Source organism: Dipodomys spectabilis, unplaced genomic scaffold (genome assembly GCF_019054845.1).
Source record: "Dipodomys spectabilis isolate Male_0828 unplaced genomic scaffold, ASM1905484v1 ptg000046l, whole genome shotgun sequence".
Lineage (NCBI taxonomy): Eukaryota > Metazoa > Chordata > Mammalia > Rodentia > Heteromyidae > Dipodomys > Dipodomys spectabilis.
In genome coordinates this window covers 381,364-400,555 of record NW_024870723.1, presented here as the reverse complement: position 1 = coordinate 400,555, position 19,192 = coordinate 381,364, and the positions used below count along the sequence as shown (strand labels likewise).

The 19,192-nt window shown below is 50.6% G+C and overlaps 1 protein-coding gene across 1 annotated transcript in view; it reads right to left on the bottom strand.

Annotated features, from left to right (window-relative positions):
* The window catches only part of Col27a1 (collagen type XXVII alpha 1 chain), a 131,611-nt gene that overhangs the window by 76,082 nt on the left and 36,337 nt on the right, over positions 1-19,192 (bottom strand). Inside the window, exons 7-10 of the mRNA XM_042678649.1 lie at positions 18,722-18,775; positions 14,963-15,016; positions 4,427-4,480; positions 2,835-2,888 (exon numbers count right to left, since the gene is read on the bottom strand). Coding sequence (XP_042534583.1) covers positions 2,835-2,888; positions 4,427-4,480; positions 14,963-15,016; positions 18,722-18,775 — 216 coding nt within the window. The remainder of the gene's footprint in view (positions 1-2,834; positions 2,889-4,426; positions 4,481-14,962; positions 15,017-18,721; positions 18,776-19,192) is intronic.

Sequence of the window (19,192 nt, the reverse complement as noted above, 5' to 3'; positions counted from 1 at the left end):
GCAAGGGGCCGCCGGCTGCTGGCAGGCGGGTCTCTACAGGACCTGTGTTTATAATAGCACGAGGTCTCTATTTTGGTTTGGGAGCCAGATTAATCACTGCTTACAACGCACACACGGAGAAACCAGACATCACCTCACTGTTGCTACAGACAGTCGCCCCATCTGTCCCGCGGGGATGCTATTTGGGCTCTGAGCAGGGGGTGAGGGGTCTTGTCCTTGCCTGGGGGGTCTAGACACCAACATGTGCTCAGAGTTCAGCAGCTAGTTCATTGGGTTCCTTCTCAGCCTTCGGAGGCCTCAGCCTCCCTGGGAGTAAAACAGACTCACCAGTCTTGCTCTACACGCTGTGGGCTTCCCTCTAGACTCACCCACCTGCCACCCTGGAAGCCCAACCCCTCTTGGGCAGGTCAAAGAGGAAGAAAGATGCCCAGTGGAAGAGGGCCTTGGGATGTGATTCTGCACAAGTCCCTGCAACATGTCTGGGCCTCAGTTTCCCTAGCTGGCCTCTTAACATAGCCTGTTGGCTCAGAAGTTGCAGGATTTTGAGATTGATGGTCTAGAAGTACAGAACCGACCTGGTATCAACAATAGATTCTGCTCTGTGGAAGACCTCATTTCCTTATGGCTCATTCATTTATCCACGTATTCATTCATTTAGCAAACATTTGCTGAACCCCAACTATGACCAAGACCTATGGTAAGTGTTAGGGCTACAGTAAACACATACTCACTCCATACCTTCCAGAAAGGGGCATCAAGGAATAAGTAGAATGAAAGAGAGGAACCAGGTACTTCAGCTGGGGGGAGGTGTACACTGGACTGGAGGGTAAGAGGTGAGGAAGGAAGTAGGGTAAAACGGGAGAGAGGCTAGTGGGAATAAGCCATGGGAGCTGGGAGTCCCCTAGTAGCAGGAAAGCCTGAAGGGCATTCTCCTCGGTGCTCTACAGAACTAGAGGTAGAGACAGTGCCCTAAATTTTAGGGTAGGCCTTACATGGGACAGCTTCCCCTCACCTCCTCTATATATAGCATGTCTCTTTCCCCACCCCATCATCACCAAGGTGATGCTGAAAAGCTACTCCTGAGCCGACCAGGCAAGGGAGCTGCCTACAGGAAGAATAGGTTCCATTCGAGACTCTGGTGTCTAGGCCCCTGGTCCTCTTCTCTGGCCCTTCTGATGGTCAGAGCTGTCCCATGCCCTGCCCACCCTCTGAATGACTGGTCTCAGCTCATCGCAGACTACACTTCTCTACACATTTGCCTGGCTGCTGAGCCAGAGTGGTATTTCAAATAAGTGTTTTGATAAATGGTCTTCTGATGCACTGAAGCTCTTTCTCAGCTTCAGAAAGTTGCCTGTCCCAGCTCAGGTGAGCTAAGTCCTCTTGACTGTGTGTTCTCAGCCTCTCTGGCCATCATCTAGTGAGAGCAGGGAGCTGTAGACTCCCCTCTCTCCAGCAGGAACTGATCCAGATCTGCTTTTCCCATCTCCCCAAACCTCTGCTGGATTCCTATTCCATGCAAAGAGAGACCACCACAGGCTGCTTTATGAGCCAGGACTGGAAGGAGCCTTTCCACTCACACTTCATCTATCAGAAAGTACTAGAACAGGGTGGGGGCAGTGAGCTGGGGAGCCTCTCACTGTGCCAGGAGGGATGATGTTTCCTAGCTTGCAGACAGCTGTGGTCTCTAAGGAATGGCCTGCTGGAGGAGGAGAAGGAGATAGGTGGCCATGGGTTTCCAAGCCCCCTTGTGCCATGAGGACCTTCAGGGCGGGGATAGGAACTAGGTGGGCCAGGGAGCTGGCAGCAGGGACCACAGCAGGGAGCCAGGGCCCTAAGCCCATACGTCTACCAGACAGCTCAGCGGCAGCAGGAGATCATCCTGTACAAAGTGAGTGACCTCTGTCCCCAATTGTCCTTAAACCATTTCCCAAACATCTGCTCAGCGGGGAGAGCCACAGTTTCCATGTGCACACCTTGGTTGAAGAGGCAGGATCCAGGGCTGGAAATGACTGCGCTAAGCTGAGCAGGTGCCGACTGACAGGTGGGAGACTGGGTAGTCTGGGGTGGGGTGGGGGCTCCCAGGAGGCACAACTAGAGCGCTGTTGAAGGATGGGGATGCTCGCCACAGAATCAAAGAGGAAGGAGATCCAAGGATCTCTTTCTAGGGAGACAGAAACTCTTCCACTCTCCCCACTCCCCCCACTGGGGTCCTGAGAAACTCAGTACCTGTGGAGACCAGCCAGCTGGGATGTGACTGGGGACATTCAGAGAGCATGTGGCCTCCAGAGGTCACACCCTCCACCTGTAGCCCATTAGCAAGGGAAGAAAGTTTGACTCGAAGTGGCTACCAAACTGCCCTGTTACCCAACCAGAAAATGGCAGAGGAAAGCAGGAGCAGAATCCAGGTTCCTCTGACTCCTGCCCCAGGTCCTGGCCATGCTGAGCAGGGAGGGGACCACTGTCTCCATGTCACATGGGAGGAAGGAGACACAGGTCCAGGGATGGAAGAGCTAGACTTCTGCAGCCACAGGCTCTGACTGATCCGTAGAGCTCTCCATCTCCTCAAGCATCCTTACAAGCAGCCCTTCAGAAAACAAAGCAAGCCAGGACCACCCTTCCTCAGCCCTCCCTAACCACAAGGGTGTGGGGAACATTCCATGACAAGGTCCACTTGACACCCTGCAAACCCACCCCTCAGAAACTCCACACCTCCCACCAGCACACCCTGTGCCCAAGGAGGCAGGCCAGGCCAGGGAGGGCAGACGGCCCTCAGTGCTGCTGCCAAAGTCTGGCTTGCTGGCAAGCCATGGCCATGCTGCAGAGCCCAGACATACCTTCCGTCCCCGCGGTCCTGGATCCCCGGAGAGCCCAGGCAAGCCCATGTCACCCTGGAAGACACAGGCAAGGGGGTTAGGCAGGGGCAGGCTGGAGATGCTTGCTAGATTGGAGACATGCTATCTACAACAAATCATAGAAAAGCCCCAGAGGAGACTCAGAGGAAAGCAAGAAGAGTAAGAGTGGAGGGGTGCCGGGACTCAGGCCCTCTCAACTCAACCTGCTTTTTAATCCTGAGCTTTAGGAAAAGCCAGCATTTGCAGAATGGGTTCTGATGCTGAAATCATGGCTTGAACCACACTCCAGACAGAAAGCACCTGTCCTGCATTCCAGTCTGCTCTTCCCATTGCTGGTCATAGTGGACTCTAAGTAGGGGGGACTTGAAAGCAGGAGACTTGAAAGCAGGCCAGGCAGGAGCATGAGACAGGCCCAGGCTGCCAAGCCTCTAACAAGCCAGCCAGGTGGGGTGTTTTCTCAGAGTGTAAGCTGGTCATTCTCCCTGGCTTATAAGGCTCTGGGGAGTATTGAAGGTGAGTGTATATGGACACCATCCAGGGTCTCAGGTCTCCCCCAGCCATGTTGACTGGATAAACATATTTAGGGGAGAGTATAAAGTACTGAGCCACTTGTGACTCAGGGAAAGCAAAGGCAGGAGCTGCCTGGTCCTCACATAACAGCTCAGTTTTCAGTACCATCCTGGCAGTCAGGATAGCCCTGATTTATGTCCACAGGAAAGATGGACATACACAGCATCCTTATAGTATAGTACATAAGGCATAGGGTGAACTCGCCTTGAGTTCTAGGCCCCTGGATTCACCTCTGTCCCTGTTAGGCCACAGGATGGCTGCTTCAGGGACGGAGAGTCCTTGGCTCAAATGTTTTAGCCTACACAGCAGACTTGCGGTATGGGAGTGAGCAAGCTTTAAAAGCCTAGCCCTTTCCTGTCTATCTCCTACAAGTCTACAGACCATCTGCTTTGATCAACAACCTAAGGTGGAAGCTTGGAAGCTATTGGACATGGGTGCCAAGAAGCTAATGCCAGGTAGGCACCAGTGACTCACACCTGCAATCTTAGCTACTCAGGAAGCTGAGATCTGAGAATTGTGGTTTGAAGCCAGCCCAGGCAGGAAAGTCCATGACATTGTTACCTCCACTTAAGTATAAAAAGCCAGAAGGGGAACTATGGCTCAAGCAGTAGAACACTAGCCTTGAACACAAAAGCTCAGAGACAGCACCTAGACCCACCCCAGGACAGACAAAAAAAAAGGTAGTGCCAAGGTCACTTCACAGGCTATGCAGAAAGCTCTTCAGAGCACTGAACAAAAGGCTGTTCACCAAGGTGTGTCTATAGCCAAAGCCTTTTCTCATTTTCACTTGGGATGAAGGCACTGGGGGTAGTCATGGCTTGGTGTTGGGAGAGCCTGGAGGATTTCAAGGAAGAAATGAAAAGAAAAAGAAAGAAGCCACCCCAACCTTTCCAGACTTGTCCATCCCCCGTCTTTGACACACACAGCCTCTGCCAGAGCATCTGCCTGAGGAGGGTGAGGCCACGTTCCTTCTTCCCTTGAGCACTGGAGTCTGTGGAACCTACCTTTGCTCCATCGTGGGCCTGGCCTGGTGAAAGCCCCGGATCTCCTTTCTGTCCCTGAAACAACAAAACAAGTCTGCTTTAACCATCCAGTCATCTAGAAAGGATGCTCACTGCCTGCTCCCCTGCTTCAGTACCTCCCTATCAACCACCTGTGCCCCAGAAGGGAGTCTTCTCCAATTCCATTACTCTTCTACTCCAACTACTTCCATAGCTCACACAAACTGCAGGAAATCCAGATGCTTTCTTCTAGTGTCTCAGTCTTTTTTCTTTTTTTGGGGGGGGGTCTAGTTGTGGGGCCTGAACTCTGGGCCTGGGCACTGTCTCTCAGCTCTTCAGCTCAAGGCTAGCATTCTACCACTTGAGACACAGCATCACTTCCGGCTTTTTTCTTTTTGCTTATGTGGTGCTGAGGAATCGAACCCAGGGCCTCAGGCATGCAAGGCAAGCACTCTACCACTGAGCCACCTTCCCAGCCCCGTGTCTCAGTCTTTCATAACCCTGGCTCCTGCCCTCCAGGCCAAACTCTTCTCTCCTGCCACCAGCCAGTTTCACAGAGAGGGCCTCTGGCTTCTTCATCAGACCACAGCCACCCTCTCTCCGTCGCACCATGCACCATCATGCCACTTGCTCATGAGGTTGATCCACTTAGAAAATCTGCCTGGGTCACCAGCTGTGTTCTTCACCATACAGCCAAATGGGCCTTCGCCTTCCCTGGCCCATCCCTCAGGTAACCAGTCCACCTGCATGTGTTGCCAGGACTATCTCTTTTCTGCCATTTCCTCTAGGCTCTCAGAGAGTTTCTGTGAAAGGCAGGGAGAGATTTCTATTTTCTCCCAGGGAGTGGGTCGTCACCTCCTAAGGACAGTCACTCATTGGTACACTGCCATGAAGGTTACCTTATGTCACTTCCATGCTAGCTAGATGGAATGAATGGGTAAGGGACCTGGGATTGTCCTTGTAACACAATTGGGGAAACTGAGACCCCCCCGTAGGAGGCCCTAGATGTGGCGCTGTCAGAACTAGAACTGGAGCCTGAAATGTGACTCCAGGCCTATGCTCCTGCCCCACAAGTAGGACTAGACAATGAACTTGGGGAGCCAGAAGCATGAACTGTACACCCTGCACACAGGAGAGTCCTGTCACCAGTACCTTGACCTCAGGCCCTGGGTGCAGGGCCTAGAGTCCACCCAGTATTTCCCATGGGGACAATTAGCACCCCAGTTTCTGGCCCCCATTTTATCAAACACGACCATGTTACTCAGAAAGCAGCGCCTAAGATGTCAGTCAATACAGCTATCATCTACTAAGAGCTCCCAACTCCCAACCCATCCCCCCTCCCCCGGCTCCTAAGCCTGAAGGGCACAGGTCCTGGGGGAAGCTCTGAACCTCACACAGGCTCACAGTGGGACCTGGGAGGGAATTTAATCTCTGTGGGCCTCAGTTGCCTCACCTTGCAAAGGGGCTCAAGCACACACATAGGAGCACATGCATGTACATGCACGCAAGTACACACATGCTCATGGGTACGCTGGCTTCCTAGATTTACAGGCTGGAACCCATGGGCCATGCCATGTGGGAAGACTAGCTTAGCCAACTTTGTTTAATTCCCACTTGATTCTTCATCAGAACTCAGAACTTCCAACCTCACTGACTCCACCAGCAATCTCCCATTCCAACCCCCCAGAGGAAAAGGGATAGCCTTTTGCTGCTCTCCTAATAGGCTCAGGTATGGTGAGGCATGTGCTATACGCAGCCTTATAGCTTCCAGCACAGGGCAAGAGTGGGCGCTCATCTCATTTGGAAAGTCTGGAGGCTTCTTTCATAATCCCTTTCCTCACTTTCCCACCGTTCCAGCTTCAGGCCAGCTGCCTGCCACACATTGAAGGTCAGCTTTACCTTGCTGGAGCCACAGAACCCCAACCCCACCTGCACCCCTTTAGCTCACTTTTGAAGATCCTCACCTCCAGGATCCACCTGCCCCTGCAGCTTCCTCTCTAGATCCTCCTCCACCCTTAGCTGCTCAGGAGCTCAGTGCTATGCCTTTTATGTCCTCGGCGCAGTGCAGCGAGGCTTGGGCTACTGAGGATTCCTGTGGCCAAAAAAGGATGAAGCTTCTCCTCACCCAGCCTGTGCCCACCTCAGTCCACAGCTGACAAATGAGTTGGCATACAAAAGCTGGCAGGCATGGGTCTTTGAGTCCCTTGCTCGGTCGTTTTACAAAGCAGGAAATGATGCCCCAAAGAGATGACAGTCTTGATCCTTGGTCCAGAGCCCACAGCATTTTAGTTATGTGGGGTTTCTCTCTACATTCCCAACAGCGGTAGTATTTGGGGCATAATCTCTGCCCAAAGATATTAATAAAGGCAGATATCAGCTGGGCAATGGTGGGCCATCCTTATAATCCTAGCTACTCAGGAGGCTGAGATCTAAGAATCATGATTTGAAGCCAACCTGGGCAAGAATGTCTGGAACTCTTATCTCCAATTAAGCAACAAAATGCAGAAAGTAGAGCTGTAGCTCAAGTGGTAGAGCACCAGCCTTGAGGAGAAAAAAAAAGAGAAAGTGCCCAGGCCATGAGTTCAAGTACCAGTACTGGCACAAAGATAGAGACAGAGACCAGCACAGAGATAGAGACAGGGACATTGGCATGTATTAAACATCTACTGTAAGCCAAGTGTGGTGAAAACACAGGGAAACAGAATGCACAGCCTAACCCTCAGGAAACTTATGGGAGAAACTAGACAGAGCAGCTCTAGCATTTATGGAGTGTGTTCCTAATCCCTGCACAGATGTTAGCCCCTTTAATCTCCCAAATCTATGGGGTAGCAGTAATCATGATCCCCACTCTACAGAAGAGGAAAACTGAGGCAGGATATATCACTCATCCAAGCTCAAAGAGTAAGAAAGTGGGGGTTAGACTCAGGAAGTCTGGTTCCAGAGCCCAGGCTCTTTACATTTCAGCACAATGCAGTGAAAAGCTATACTCCAGAGCTGAGCGGAGGACAGGAAGACTGCAAAGAGCTTGGTGTGAGTAAATCCTTGAAGGGATTTACACAGCCACACTGAGGCTGGAGGAAGAAGACAAAATGGAAGTGAAACTCAACAGATGCTCAAGTTTCCCCGTTGAGTCAAAGGTGGCTTCTGGGATGGAAAAGACCCTACATCTCCCTAGCCAGACCCCTAAGAGAGTGGTTAAAACATGAAGTGTAATGAATCATATCTGCCTTGATGAGGAAAAAAAATCCGGTTTCTAGACTCAGCTCTGTAGCCAACCAAAATCTGTGTGACCTCAAGGAAACCATAGTTGCTATGTGCATGGAGACTTTAGATTCTGCCTGGCCTACGTCCCAGAGCCTACAAGAACTAGAAGGCTAGGAGAAGGTGAAGTACATGGAAGTACATAGAAGGAATGGGAACTGTTCTGGGACCCTTCCCAGCAGGTAGCGTTGTGAGATGAGACAAGAGAGGGCTTTGGGTAGCTGAGGCCCAGAGAAGGAGTGAGAAAAAAACAAAAAGAGGACCGAGCCATAAAGGATCTGGTCATTCTGAGCTTCTGTGTAAATCATCTTCAATCCCAAATATCCAGGACAGGGCCTAGCCCACAGAAAGCATCAGAAAATAATTCATGATTGAACAAATAGCATCTCAAGAAGCAATAGGGCTGAGGTTGGGTCATATCTGGCCCAGTTCCTAGAAGTTCCTTTGGAGTCTTACTACCTCTACTACCATTTCATGAATTTAGAAGCTCTAGCCAACACAATAAGGCAGGAAAAAACAAATAAGAGCTACTGGTTTTTCAGAAGAAGAGGACCAAAATATGCCTGTCCTTCTTTGAAAATCATACAAGTGCCTGACTAGAATATTCAGCAGAACTGACTGAAATAATAGAAGAACTAATAAGATGATACAGTAAAGGGGATGATTATGAAGTAAACACAAAAATCAATATATTCCTTCAATAGCTGAGAGCCAGATAGAAAATATAACAGGGAGGGGCTGGGAAGGTGGCTCAGTGGTAGAGTGCTTGCCTTGCATGCATGAGGCCCTGGGTTCAATTCCCCAGCACCACATAAGCAAAAAGAAAAAAAGTCAGAAGCAGTGCTGTGGCTTAAGTGGTAGAGTGCTAGCCTTGAGCTGAAGAGCTGAGGGACAGCGCCCAGGCCCAGAGTTCAGGCCCCATGACTGGACCCCCCCCCCCAAAAAAAGAAAAGAAAATATAACAGGGAAAAATAACCTAATCACAATGGCAACAAAAACAAAATCTCTAAGTATAAACTGAATAAGAAACATGCAAGGATTACATAATAAAAAGTATACAATTTTACTGAGATGTTAAAAACTTCAACCAAAAGAGAAAACATGCCAAGTGTGTAGAAAGAAAAACTTGATATTTTAAAAATGTTAATTCTTTGCAAATTAATATATGCACTTAATGCAATTCCAATAAAGATTCCCAAAGAGATTTTTAAAGGAAATGAAGATAGCCATAAAGCTTATCTAACAAAAAATAGCCAGAAGTATTTTAAAAGGGGAGAGGAGGAGAGACACATCATACAACAATAGTAAATGTCATATAAAATAGGATTATACTAACATACAAATATACAGGTAGAGCAATGAAACATACCAGAAGCCTGAAAGAGTCTGGTGTATCAGATAATGATCACTTGAGGAAATGTTGTGTAATAAATGGTTAACTGCTAAAGGAAATATTAGATTCCTATTCCATTCCCATTAATTCCAGATGGTTTAAGAATTTTAAGAGTACAAATGATATCATAAAACAACAAGATGTAAAAATGAAGACATACGGAAGTGGCAGCATTGCAGCTCAAGTGGTAGAGTGAACAAAAGAGCTGAAGGACAGCACCCAGGCTCTGAGTTCAAGGCCCGTGACTGACAAAAAAGTGGAAACATAGCAAGAAAGAAATTTCCAAGTATAAGCAAAATAAAGTTGGAGGTGTAGCTCAGAGGTAGAGTGCATGCTTAGCATGTAGAAGGTCCTACTTCAATTCTTAGCAGAAGGAGGGAAGGAAAGAAGGGAGGGAGGGCAGGAGGGAGGGAGGAAGGGATGGAGGGAGGGAGGGAGGGAGGGAGGGAGGGAGGGAGGGAGGAAGGGATGGAGGGAAGGGAGGGGGAGAGAAGGGAAAGGAAGGGAAAGGGAGAGGGAGAGGGAGAGGGAAAGAAAGAAGGGAAGAAGGAAGGGAGGGAGGGAGAAAGGAAAGAGCCATAAATTCTACCTTGTGATAGTACCCTCTCCAAGTTACTGGCCATATTATATGTTTCTAAGAAGTGTTTTCTATGATTAGTTAAAAACAATGGACAACTCCATTTGTGAAAATCACTATGAATAATCTTCAAAAGCAAATAATAAATTGAGAAAACATTGCTAAAGTAGGCAAAGCTTTAAAAGCCTTAATATATGAATATAAACTATTTCTTACAAATCAATCACAAATGATAACCTCACACTTCCACTCCAAACAAACTGACAGTGGTAAAATATAAATACAAGCAGATGTAAGTAAAATGTCTACCCATAGATGGCCAGGGAAATAAATGAAAACAAACATGAACTATCCACTTTTAATAGCTTCCTGTCTGACTAGAGATACGATTCCAATTGACGGAATGCCAGCAAGAAAGGCAGGTGAGCACTCAAGGCCTTGAGTTCAAGCTCCTGTACAGGCAACCTCTCGTACTAGCTGAAGTAGACCTTTCTAGAAAGCAACTAATAGACTAACAATTAGACTCTCACCCATGCAGAATGTTATTATCAACTATTCATAGATGCTTTCCTGTATACATATATATAATATATACATAGAGAGAGAGAGAAGTATATGAATACAAACATGTACACAGCTTAATCAGCAGAACAATCCTCTAAGGTATGAACAAGACATTATTATCCTCATATAGCACAAGTGAAAGCTGAGGCCCAGAGAATTTAAGTCACTTGCCCAAAGACACACAAAGCAGCAAGAGGTAGAGCCAGGATTCTAACTGAGTTCCTGCTGGCAAGTTAAATTCATGAATCTGATCATGAAATGGCGGTGGCTTCCAACAGTGACATACAGTAATGCTCTTGAAGATAGTACTAGATATTAGCAAAAAGCAGTTTGAAGAGAAAGGAAATTGGCCATAGGAAGTGTGGATATTGGTGTTGGTGGGATGCCAGGCAGCCGTTCAAGCACATGTGGGGAGTAAAGATAACAGGAAGCACTCAAATTGAATGTCAAGTGCAGCAGGCCAGACAGCAGCCTCGGCGGGTGAGGACCTGAGAACTGAGTTGTGGGAGGTTCCGTTTGCTCTGTGGCTCAGCATTGGGCCTGATGCCGGCTTTGCTACCTACTAGCTTTGCTACTACTTACTAGCTTTGCTACCTACTGGCTTTGCTACTATTATCTTCTGGATTTTTCCATGCTTGTCTTATCTCTGTCATCACTGGAAGGGATAGATGGGCACAGGACTGTCTCTGTACCAGTTCTTGCCAGCTCCACTCTGCATACCCATTCTTTTCTGTTGCCCACAGCAATCCTGACTTATAGACCCTCCCCTACCTCTGATCCCCTAGCTCCACCTCTGCCCCAGGCCTCAGCAGCCCCCTGACAGTATCCTAGTCAGCTCCAAGCCCACTGGGTAGCTCTAGGCCTCCCCTTTGGTCAAGTCTTGCTTCCCAGGTGGCCAGGTGGCCCTCACAAACCTCCCCTGTCAGCCTCTCCTCTGCCCAAGTTTTGGTGTCTTTCAGGCATTCTTTGGATAAAGTCCCCTCCCCCACCCCCTGCCAAATCTCTCAGGCCTGATTCCTGTCCCTGCTTCTCCTTGACTCTTGGCTCCACTGCCCACTACCCTGCAGACCCCAGCTCCTTACTTTCCAGGAGGGTGTCGCTCATTGGCTAGGCCAGATCAATCCCATCAGCCCCTTCTCAGAGGCCTCTGAGCAGGCCATGTCTTTCATGGAGTTCCTAGAGCCTGGAAGTCCTGCTGTGTTTAGCATGTTTTCTTTTCTCATTGGCCTCTGCACTCCTCAGGGAGAGGGAATGTGCCAATCTGCATTTAATACAGGCTGACCCTTTCCCAGGGCAGCCCTGCCTACCACAGTAGTCCTGGCTAAGTGGCAGCCTACTGGATCACTGCACTTTCCAGATGAAGAAATGGAGGTGTGGGAAGTTGGAATAATTTTCCTACAGCCACAGAACTACAAGGTGAATGAATCAGGATTTGAACTTGGATCGTCAGGCTCCAGAGTCCATGTTCTTAACCCCTATGCTAGACAAAGGAATTTCCAGCCCCATTTTCATAGTCCTTGACCTCAGCTCCAGCCAGAGGCTGACAAGCCCCCTTCCTGCCTGCTCTGAACACGGCATGCATGGCCACACTGTGCACAGCTGGGGGGCTCTGGAAGACAGAAGTCAAATTGAAGCCTGGTCTGACCTTTATCAGTCAGAAAGCCACAACAAAGCTCCTTCCAGCTGCAAACCCAGTAGGTCACTTCAGTCCTTTGACCTTGCATTCCTCAAAACCTGAAGTGAGATGAGGTCCCTCATCCTTCCTCTTCACCCTATCATGATCTCCACCTACCCACCTGCCTCCCACCTTTGAGACTGGTAGGGGAGCTTTGTCATGTGCAACAACTGACTTACATAGCAGAGATCCTCACCATGTCACCAAGTAGGTGCTCAATAAGCCAAGGGTGAGTAAATAGGTGGATGGTCCCAGAAGTAGTTCTGCAAGCTAACACTGAGCTGGAAGATAAGAGCCCAGCACAGGGCCTGGGGGAGGCCAGTCCTACAATTCCACTGGGCCCAAAAGGTCTCTGGTGAAAGAAGACATTCTCTGCAGGATCCCACCCACTGATACAGACATTCATATGCCCTTGAATGCATCCAGGGGGAGCCTCCGCTTTAGCCCTAACCTGGCCAAGCCACCTAAAAATCAAAGACAGCCCCAGGGCCAACCAAGAAAACGTGTCTCCAGCCAGACAGGTCTGCCCTGACTGGTAGCCCTGGGGCCATCCTGACACTCGGAATGAAGTGTCCAGGCACAACCTCTGACCAGCAATCCTTCATCTTCCCATGGGAGATGCAGCCCTTTGCTTCCAGCAGATTCTCAAGAACACACACCCTCTCCCATGACACTGACTGCTGTGCACACATTCACCCTCCACATGGCCTAAGGCCAGACAGATGAATGGCTTGTATTAAGTCACTTGGCCTTCGCAGTGGGGGTTCATAGAGAAACAGCCTTGGGGCGCAATCAACCAAATGGGAGTCCTATCCCTGAGACTTGAGTCCAGGGATCCATGGGTGCCTGCCAGGACCCCAGCCTAAGTGCCCCATCCACAGTCTTTCCACACTGGAGAGACAAGCAGCCCATCTTCTGTCATGGGCCACTCAGTGGTGCTCAAAGGCCAGCAAGAGCCAGAGAGAGGAGATGATGGAGCAGCCTGAGCACATGCTGCTATAGAAGCAGAGGATCAGGCGGGAACAGGCCCAATCAGAACAGGTCAAGAAAGGCAAGCCTGATATGTCTGATCAGCATCCCGAGGCACCCACAAACTGTACTGAAATGTCCAAAGGAACCTCACCATGCCTGACCCATTGAGGCACATTGCTAGACAGTGCCTCAGTTTTCCCATTGGTAAAAGGTAGAGCAATCATGTCTTTGGTCTTTGTGGGCTCAAAGGAGACAAGTCAGGTTAAGCGCACACACAGTTACTGCACACAGCAAGGGCACAATACAGCGTAGTTATTATCATTAGCATTTGCTTTATTAGAACCCAGGCAGCCAGATGCTGGTGGCTCTCACTTATAATCCTAGCTACTCAGAAGGCTGAGGTCTGAGGATCTCAGTTCAACGCCAACCCTGGGCAAGAAAAGTCCATGTGATCTTATCTCTCACTAACTACCAAAACACACACACACACACACACACACACACAGAGAAAACCCAGGTCATCCCAGGTACCCAGACAGCTGCTGGGCACTGAGCACCTGAAGATTCCAGTGCCTGCCTTTCAAAGAAGGTCCCAGTTTGGGCTGGCGAAAGTCTCAGCCCATGGGTGCTGAGGTTGGTACCCTTGAGGTTCTGTGCAAGTGCTCAAAGCCTTATATATCATATCTAAGACGGTTCCTGTAGGACCTTGGTCCACAGACACGCTGTTTGGCTAGTGGGGGCTGCTCTTTGGAGGGTGCTTGATTTTTTTCAGCCTGGAGCTTAACGGAAGTCTTCCCTCAAGCCATTGATCTTTGCAGCTGGACTGACAAAGAATGGCCTTGGACTGCAGCTAGACGAAAGCCCAGAGGTGTTCTTCACCTGGTTAACTCACAGCCGGCATGGGTAAGGCCTGGAGGCCTCAGAGCTGGGAGCCTTCTGCTCTTCTTTGCCTACCACAGGGGTTTCAGCCACCTTTCTCCTAAGTTCCTCAAGTATATCTTCTCTCCCTCCTACTTCTTCTGCCTTTCCTGGGAGACTGAATTCAGGGCCTCACTCTTGCTAGGCACTCTACCACTTGATTCATGCCCCCAGCCCCTTTTTGCACTGGTAACTTTCAAGACAGGATCTCACTTTACATTTGGGCCAGGCTGCACTATGATCTTCCTACTTGAGTTTCCCTATTGTCACTAAAGATGACAGGTAATTCACCACTGTGCCTAGCCATTGGTTGAGATGGAGTCTCATGCCCAGGCTGGCCTCAAATCACAATCCTCTGATGTTTGCCTCTTAAGTAGCTGGGATTACAGGCTTGAGCTACCACACCATACCTGTCTTGAGAACTCTTTGTCTTTTACCTAGCTGTTGCTATCCCAGATATTGTTAGGAATCTAAGCTGCTCATTATAAATTACCCAATAACCCTGACATGTGCTGAGCCCCAGGAACCCATGAAGGAGCCCAAAGCTGGGGTTTTATATCCTCTGAACCCCAGCCTTGAAGGTCTCAGGAAAAGGTAACATGAGTATTATTCAAAGGAGGATCCCTGGGGGAGGTGGGGAGCGTCCTAGCTCAGGTGACTTCTACCTGGTGTGGTACCACCCCAGTTCTTCTCCTGGCCTCGGTCACTCGGATCAATAGTAGGGCTTCCTGTTTCTACCCTTTCTCTTCCACCTTCTCCCAGACTATAAGCTGACCTCTCCTCCATCCCCCTCCCCCTAGGGTCCCTGCCTCATCCCGGTCCCTACCCCAGTCTGCACAACTGATGCCTTCTGGGGCACGCCTTGCAACTAACTGGTAAACCTTAGGTCCTTCATGTGACATCTCAAGCCCTCCCCATGTAGCATCCAGTTGCCTTTCTGCTTGCTCCCCTTTGAGGGTTCTAGGTCCCAGTCGCCCTTCTCCCCCCTCTCTCCCAGCTAGAAGCTAAACGCGGGACTCTTCCCTGTGCCTCCAGTCCCAGTACTGGACCAGACACCAGAAATGAGCTCTGGGACCCTGAAACACCTTCTCAGAATGCCCTGGGAACACACCCAAATGTGACCTGACCCCAGCACTTACCCCCCCCCCCATGTCTACAGATGACACAGCCAATACTCACTTTGGCTCCAGGTGGACCAGGCAGACCTGGGTTTCCATATGGCCCAGGAGGACCCTGAAGAGGAAAAAGGAAAAGTGAGAGAAAATAGTAACAGTCATCCACTTCCAACAGCACTGCCTGAGCATGAGAAGTACTGCCATAGCTATTCTGCTCCTTTGAGGAGACCCTGAGTGCCTAGACCTGTGTGAGTGCATCCCACACATTATTTAGTTTCGCCCTATTCACCTATAAGGAGGAGGCTCAGCATTACTCCTGGAACAAGAAAGCTGGAGCTCACAAGTATTTTGCGGATTTGCTTGCTTGCTTGCTTGAGGAGGGGTTGGCGGGCAGGCGGGGGGAGGGGGGTGTTAATCTCAGGGCTTGTGTACTGTGCCTAAGCTTTTGTTGTTCAAGGATAGCACTTCCAGCTTTTGGTGGTTAATTGGAGATGAGTCTCACAGAATTTCCAGGCTGGGTTTGAAGCACAATCCTCAGATATATCTGATCTCAGGACAAAGCCTGGGCCTTGGAGTTACACCTCTACTCCACATTCAGAGAGTATGGCCTGACCCATCAGCCCTTCCCAGCCTCTCCGGACTTCCACCATATTAACTATTTATTTTTCCTCATCACCTGGCCCATGCTGTCTCCATCATCCTTTTAGCAGGAGCCTAGACTCATTCTTCAAGGCCTGGCTCAAGTCCATCTCCTCCAGGGAAACTTCTAGAACTGCTCCAGCCTAAAGGGACTCCTGCAACCTTTGAACTCCCACTGGCTTCTGCAGGCATCTTGAGAGATGAAAGATCACAGAAGGGTGGATGTGGCCCCTGTGTCCTGTGGTCACAGCACATGGTCAGAGCTGTCCCTTAAGATGGACACGCTCTAACTATTCCAGGTACCACCATGAAGCAGCTGGGAGGCTGCACCTAGAGAGTCCAGGGGCCGCCATTGCATAGCAGAGTTGTGGCCAAGCGAAAGCAGAGTCCTCTGGCTGCTGGCTACCAACTCCCAATGCCCTTGGACAGCTGGCTCCTGTCATGCCCTCTTTCTCCAGCCAGAGTCCAGCTGCAAACTTCTAACCCAGCAACACAAACCCCTCAGAGACGGCTCACACCCGGGGGTCTCTGCCCAGCAGCAATCCTCAGGGCACCTGAAAGGGTTCACCGATTCCCCACTCCCACCAGCCTCTCTGCACAGGCTCATCCCAGCCCCCTGGGCTCAACGAGCCAGCTGTGTATGCAGTTCCTTCCTTTCTCCTGTCTAAGGCCAACTTCCCAGCTGTAGCCTGTCACGTTCCCTGCCTGCCTGCCCGAGGCACCTCCCTCTTTAGTGGGACCCTCCCCTTCTCCAAATGCATTGGGAAGGAACAGTGTCTGCAGCGCCCTTAGCCTAAGGAATGTACAAGTGCCACATCTGACCCTCCTTCTAAAATCATCTGCCCTCGTAGGCCCTCCCCACAGCCCACCAAAACACAGTCTCCTGGCCTGTGAATGGAACTTGGATGTCAGGGCCTCACCCCAGTTTTGAGTCCCAGCCTCCATCTCCCCCCTCCCCATCCGTATAGCCTCATCCTTCCCCCACCCCATCTGTGCTGTGAATAACTGGGATCTAGGGGTCTCTAAGAAGTCTGGGAAAAGCCAGGCTGGGGACTAAACACAGGGTCTGAAGAGATGACTCTGACGACCAGTACCCACCCATTCCACCAGCCAGGCCCAGGGTGACTGCCTGATCTCAGTTGTGCTCCCCCCTCCACTGCTCCAGAGGAGTGACAGAGTACTCAGTCACCCCATCTGCAGCTTGTGGCACCCTCTTCCCGATACACACACACCTCCCCACCCACTCCAGCCACTGCCTTGAAGAAGAGAGAGAGGGAGAGGGAGAGAGAGGAGAAACGAGACATAGTTGACTGCAAGCCAAGCAGACAATTCTATAAATGTCACAGCCCAGAAAGCTGGTTGGGGGAGGGAGAGGGGTTCCCCAATGTCCCTGGATGGACGAGGGAGGATGTGGAGGTGGGAAAGGACGGGACCGCATGGCTCTTGATGACCTCAAAGGAGATCCTGCATAGCCCAGAGCCCCAGAGTTGCCATCTGTCCATCCGCACTGGGATTATTGCAGGCAACGTTCTATTATCTGTGGAATTTAATGATCTATGGAATTTCCAGGCTAGAAACAGGATGGGGGGGGGAGGGGCAGGCAGTGCGCCTAAAAGTCTAGCTGAAAAACTTAGCTGCCCAGAGCTGTGAAGAAATGGGAAGGGCCTGGAGTTCCCAGACTGGGGAGACTGAGGCCAGGAGGAAAGAAAGGACTTGCCTAAGATCGCACAGCTTCTAGGTGGAATGTTCCTGACTTCCAGATGCAAAAGCGTTGCCAAACATCTCTGAGGAGGGGGAGGGGAAAGCAGAGACTTGGTTGGGTAGACAGAAAAATTAACACCATAGATGGTAAAGATGGTAGGCCTTAAAGCCAGACTGCCTGGGCCCAATCCCGACTCTGGCAGTCACTCTGACTTCATTCAAAGGTAGCCTTGAATAAAGCTTTCTTAGCTTCAGTTTTCTCATCTGCAAAAGGAGACCACTGGACCCTGTTTCCTGGGATGGCTGGAAAGAGAATGAAGTCACCAGTGAAAAAGATCCAGTGGGTGATGGGAATCTTTAGGCAGCAATCCCAGGCATCGGGGGTGGGGAGGGGCAGGTAGGGTCCCTAAGGAGCTCCAAAGAGGGGTGATCATAAGAACAGAGGATAGCCTGAATGGACACAGAGCGACCAGGCAGAGGACAGGCAGAGCACAGCTGAGGGGCTGGCAGGCTCAGGGAGGTTGGAAAGCAAAGGGCAGGATGCCTGGACCTAGATTGTTAGGTCAAGGGGCCTTCGTGCTGTTCCAGGCTGTGAGGTCCCGTGTCTAAAAGCCTTCTGATGCCTGTGTAGTTCCACCCTCCCCACCCCCAACTCTGGGCATGTGCTTCCTGGTGGCTCTGAAGCCAGGAGGAAATGCAGGGCAGATGGCAGATTCCTGAGCCAGGACCCAGGGAACATAGGGCCAGATCTGAAAGGAACAAGAGCCCAAGTAATTGCATAACCAGAACCATCCACTGGGCCCAGGGCTAAAAATACACCCCAAGCCGTCACCTCTGCCAGCACCTCGCCAGGCACCCAGCGTGGGAAAGGCTGATTCAGCTTGGGCATGGATTTGCATGGGTGCCAGTGTTCCCAGCCACCCCCAACACAGACCTCCCCAGGGCCCCTGCATTTATTTGCATAAGAGCCTGGGTTTCCATCCTGACTACGTCTGTCTCTTATCCCTTGTGGCAGTGGTCACCCTGGCCTCCAGAGGTTCAGGTCAGGAGAGGGGTCAAATGGGACTGAGTATGTGGAGAGACTTAACAGCTCCACTGTCACTAGGGTTAAGCTGGCTCACAACAGACATCATAGCTTATCTAGGCTCCCTCCTGGGATAACTCACCTCAGGACACATGTCCAACCTCCCAACAATCCCAGGAAGAAACACTACCTACATCAAGCTTTGCTGAGACCAGTCCCCCCACAAGCCCAAGGAGATGGTCTTCAGGATCCCCTTCCCCATCCTGGGCTCTCCTGGGACTGCCTCCCCCCCCCCCCCCACACTATCTACTACATCCATCAGCAAGGCTCCATCCATCACATGGATCCTGTTCCTAATATATTGACTGAACAATGGAGGCTAGCAAGGGGCAGGGAAGTGAACACTTGGCTGGAACTTCGGAGCCGTTGGTCGGGCTATCGCCAGAAGAGCTCACTTACCCGAGGCCCTCGTGTACCGGGAGGTCCAGGTAACCCAGGCAACCCTGGGGGACCCTACAGGAGAAAGCAAAAAGTCAGCATCACACAGTATCCCTCTCTCCCCTCCCCCCAAAAAACCTCAAAAAACAGCATGCAACATTCATGCAACAATCCCATCCAGAGCTCTGAGCATGGAAACCCCGTGGCTGAGCAGAAGCCACTGAGGTCCCAGCTCTGAGGAACTCATGCTCTTTGGGGGCTTTTAGGCCTTGCAAAACCCAACAGCTGGTCTTTCTCAGTCTCTGAAGCCTCTGTCTTCTTTCACCTGTCCTGGGAGCACCTTTGCTCAACCACATTGGATAGCTCCCCCATTCCCGGCAGGAAAAAGGCCTCATCCTGAAGTGTGGCACTTCACCAACACCCATCTAGCCTCATCTCTCCCCTACTTCACACAGGAAAGGAAGCAGCCAGGCAGTTTAAGCTCCTAGGCCA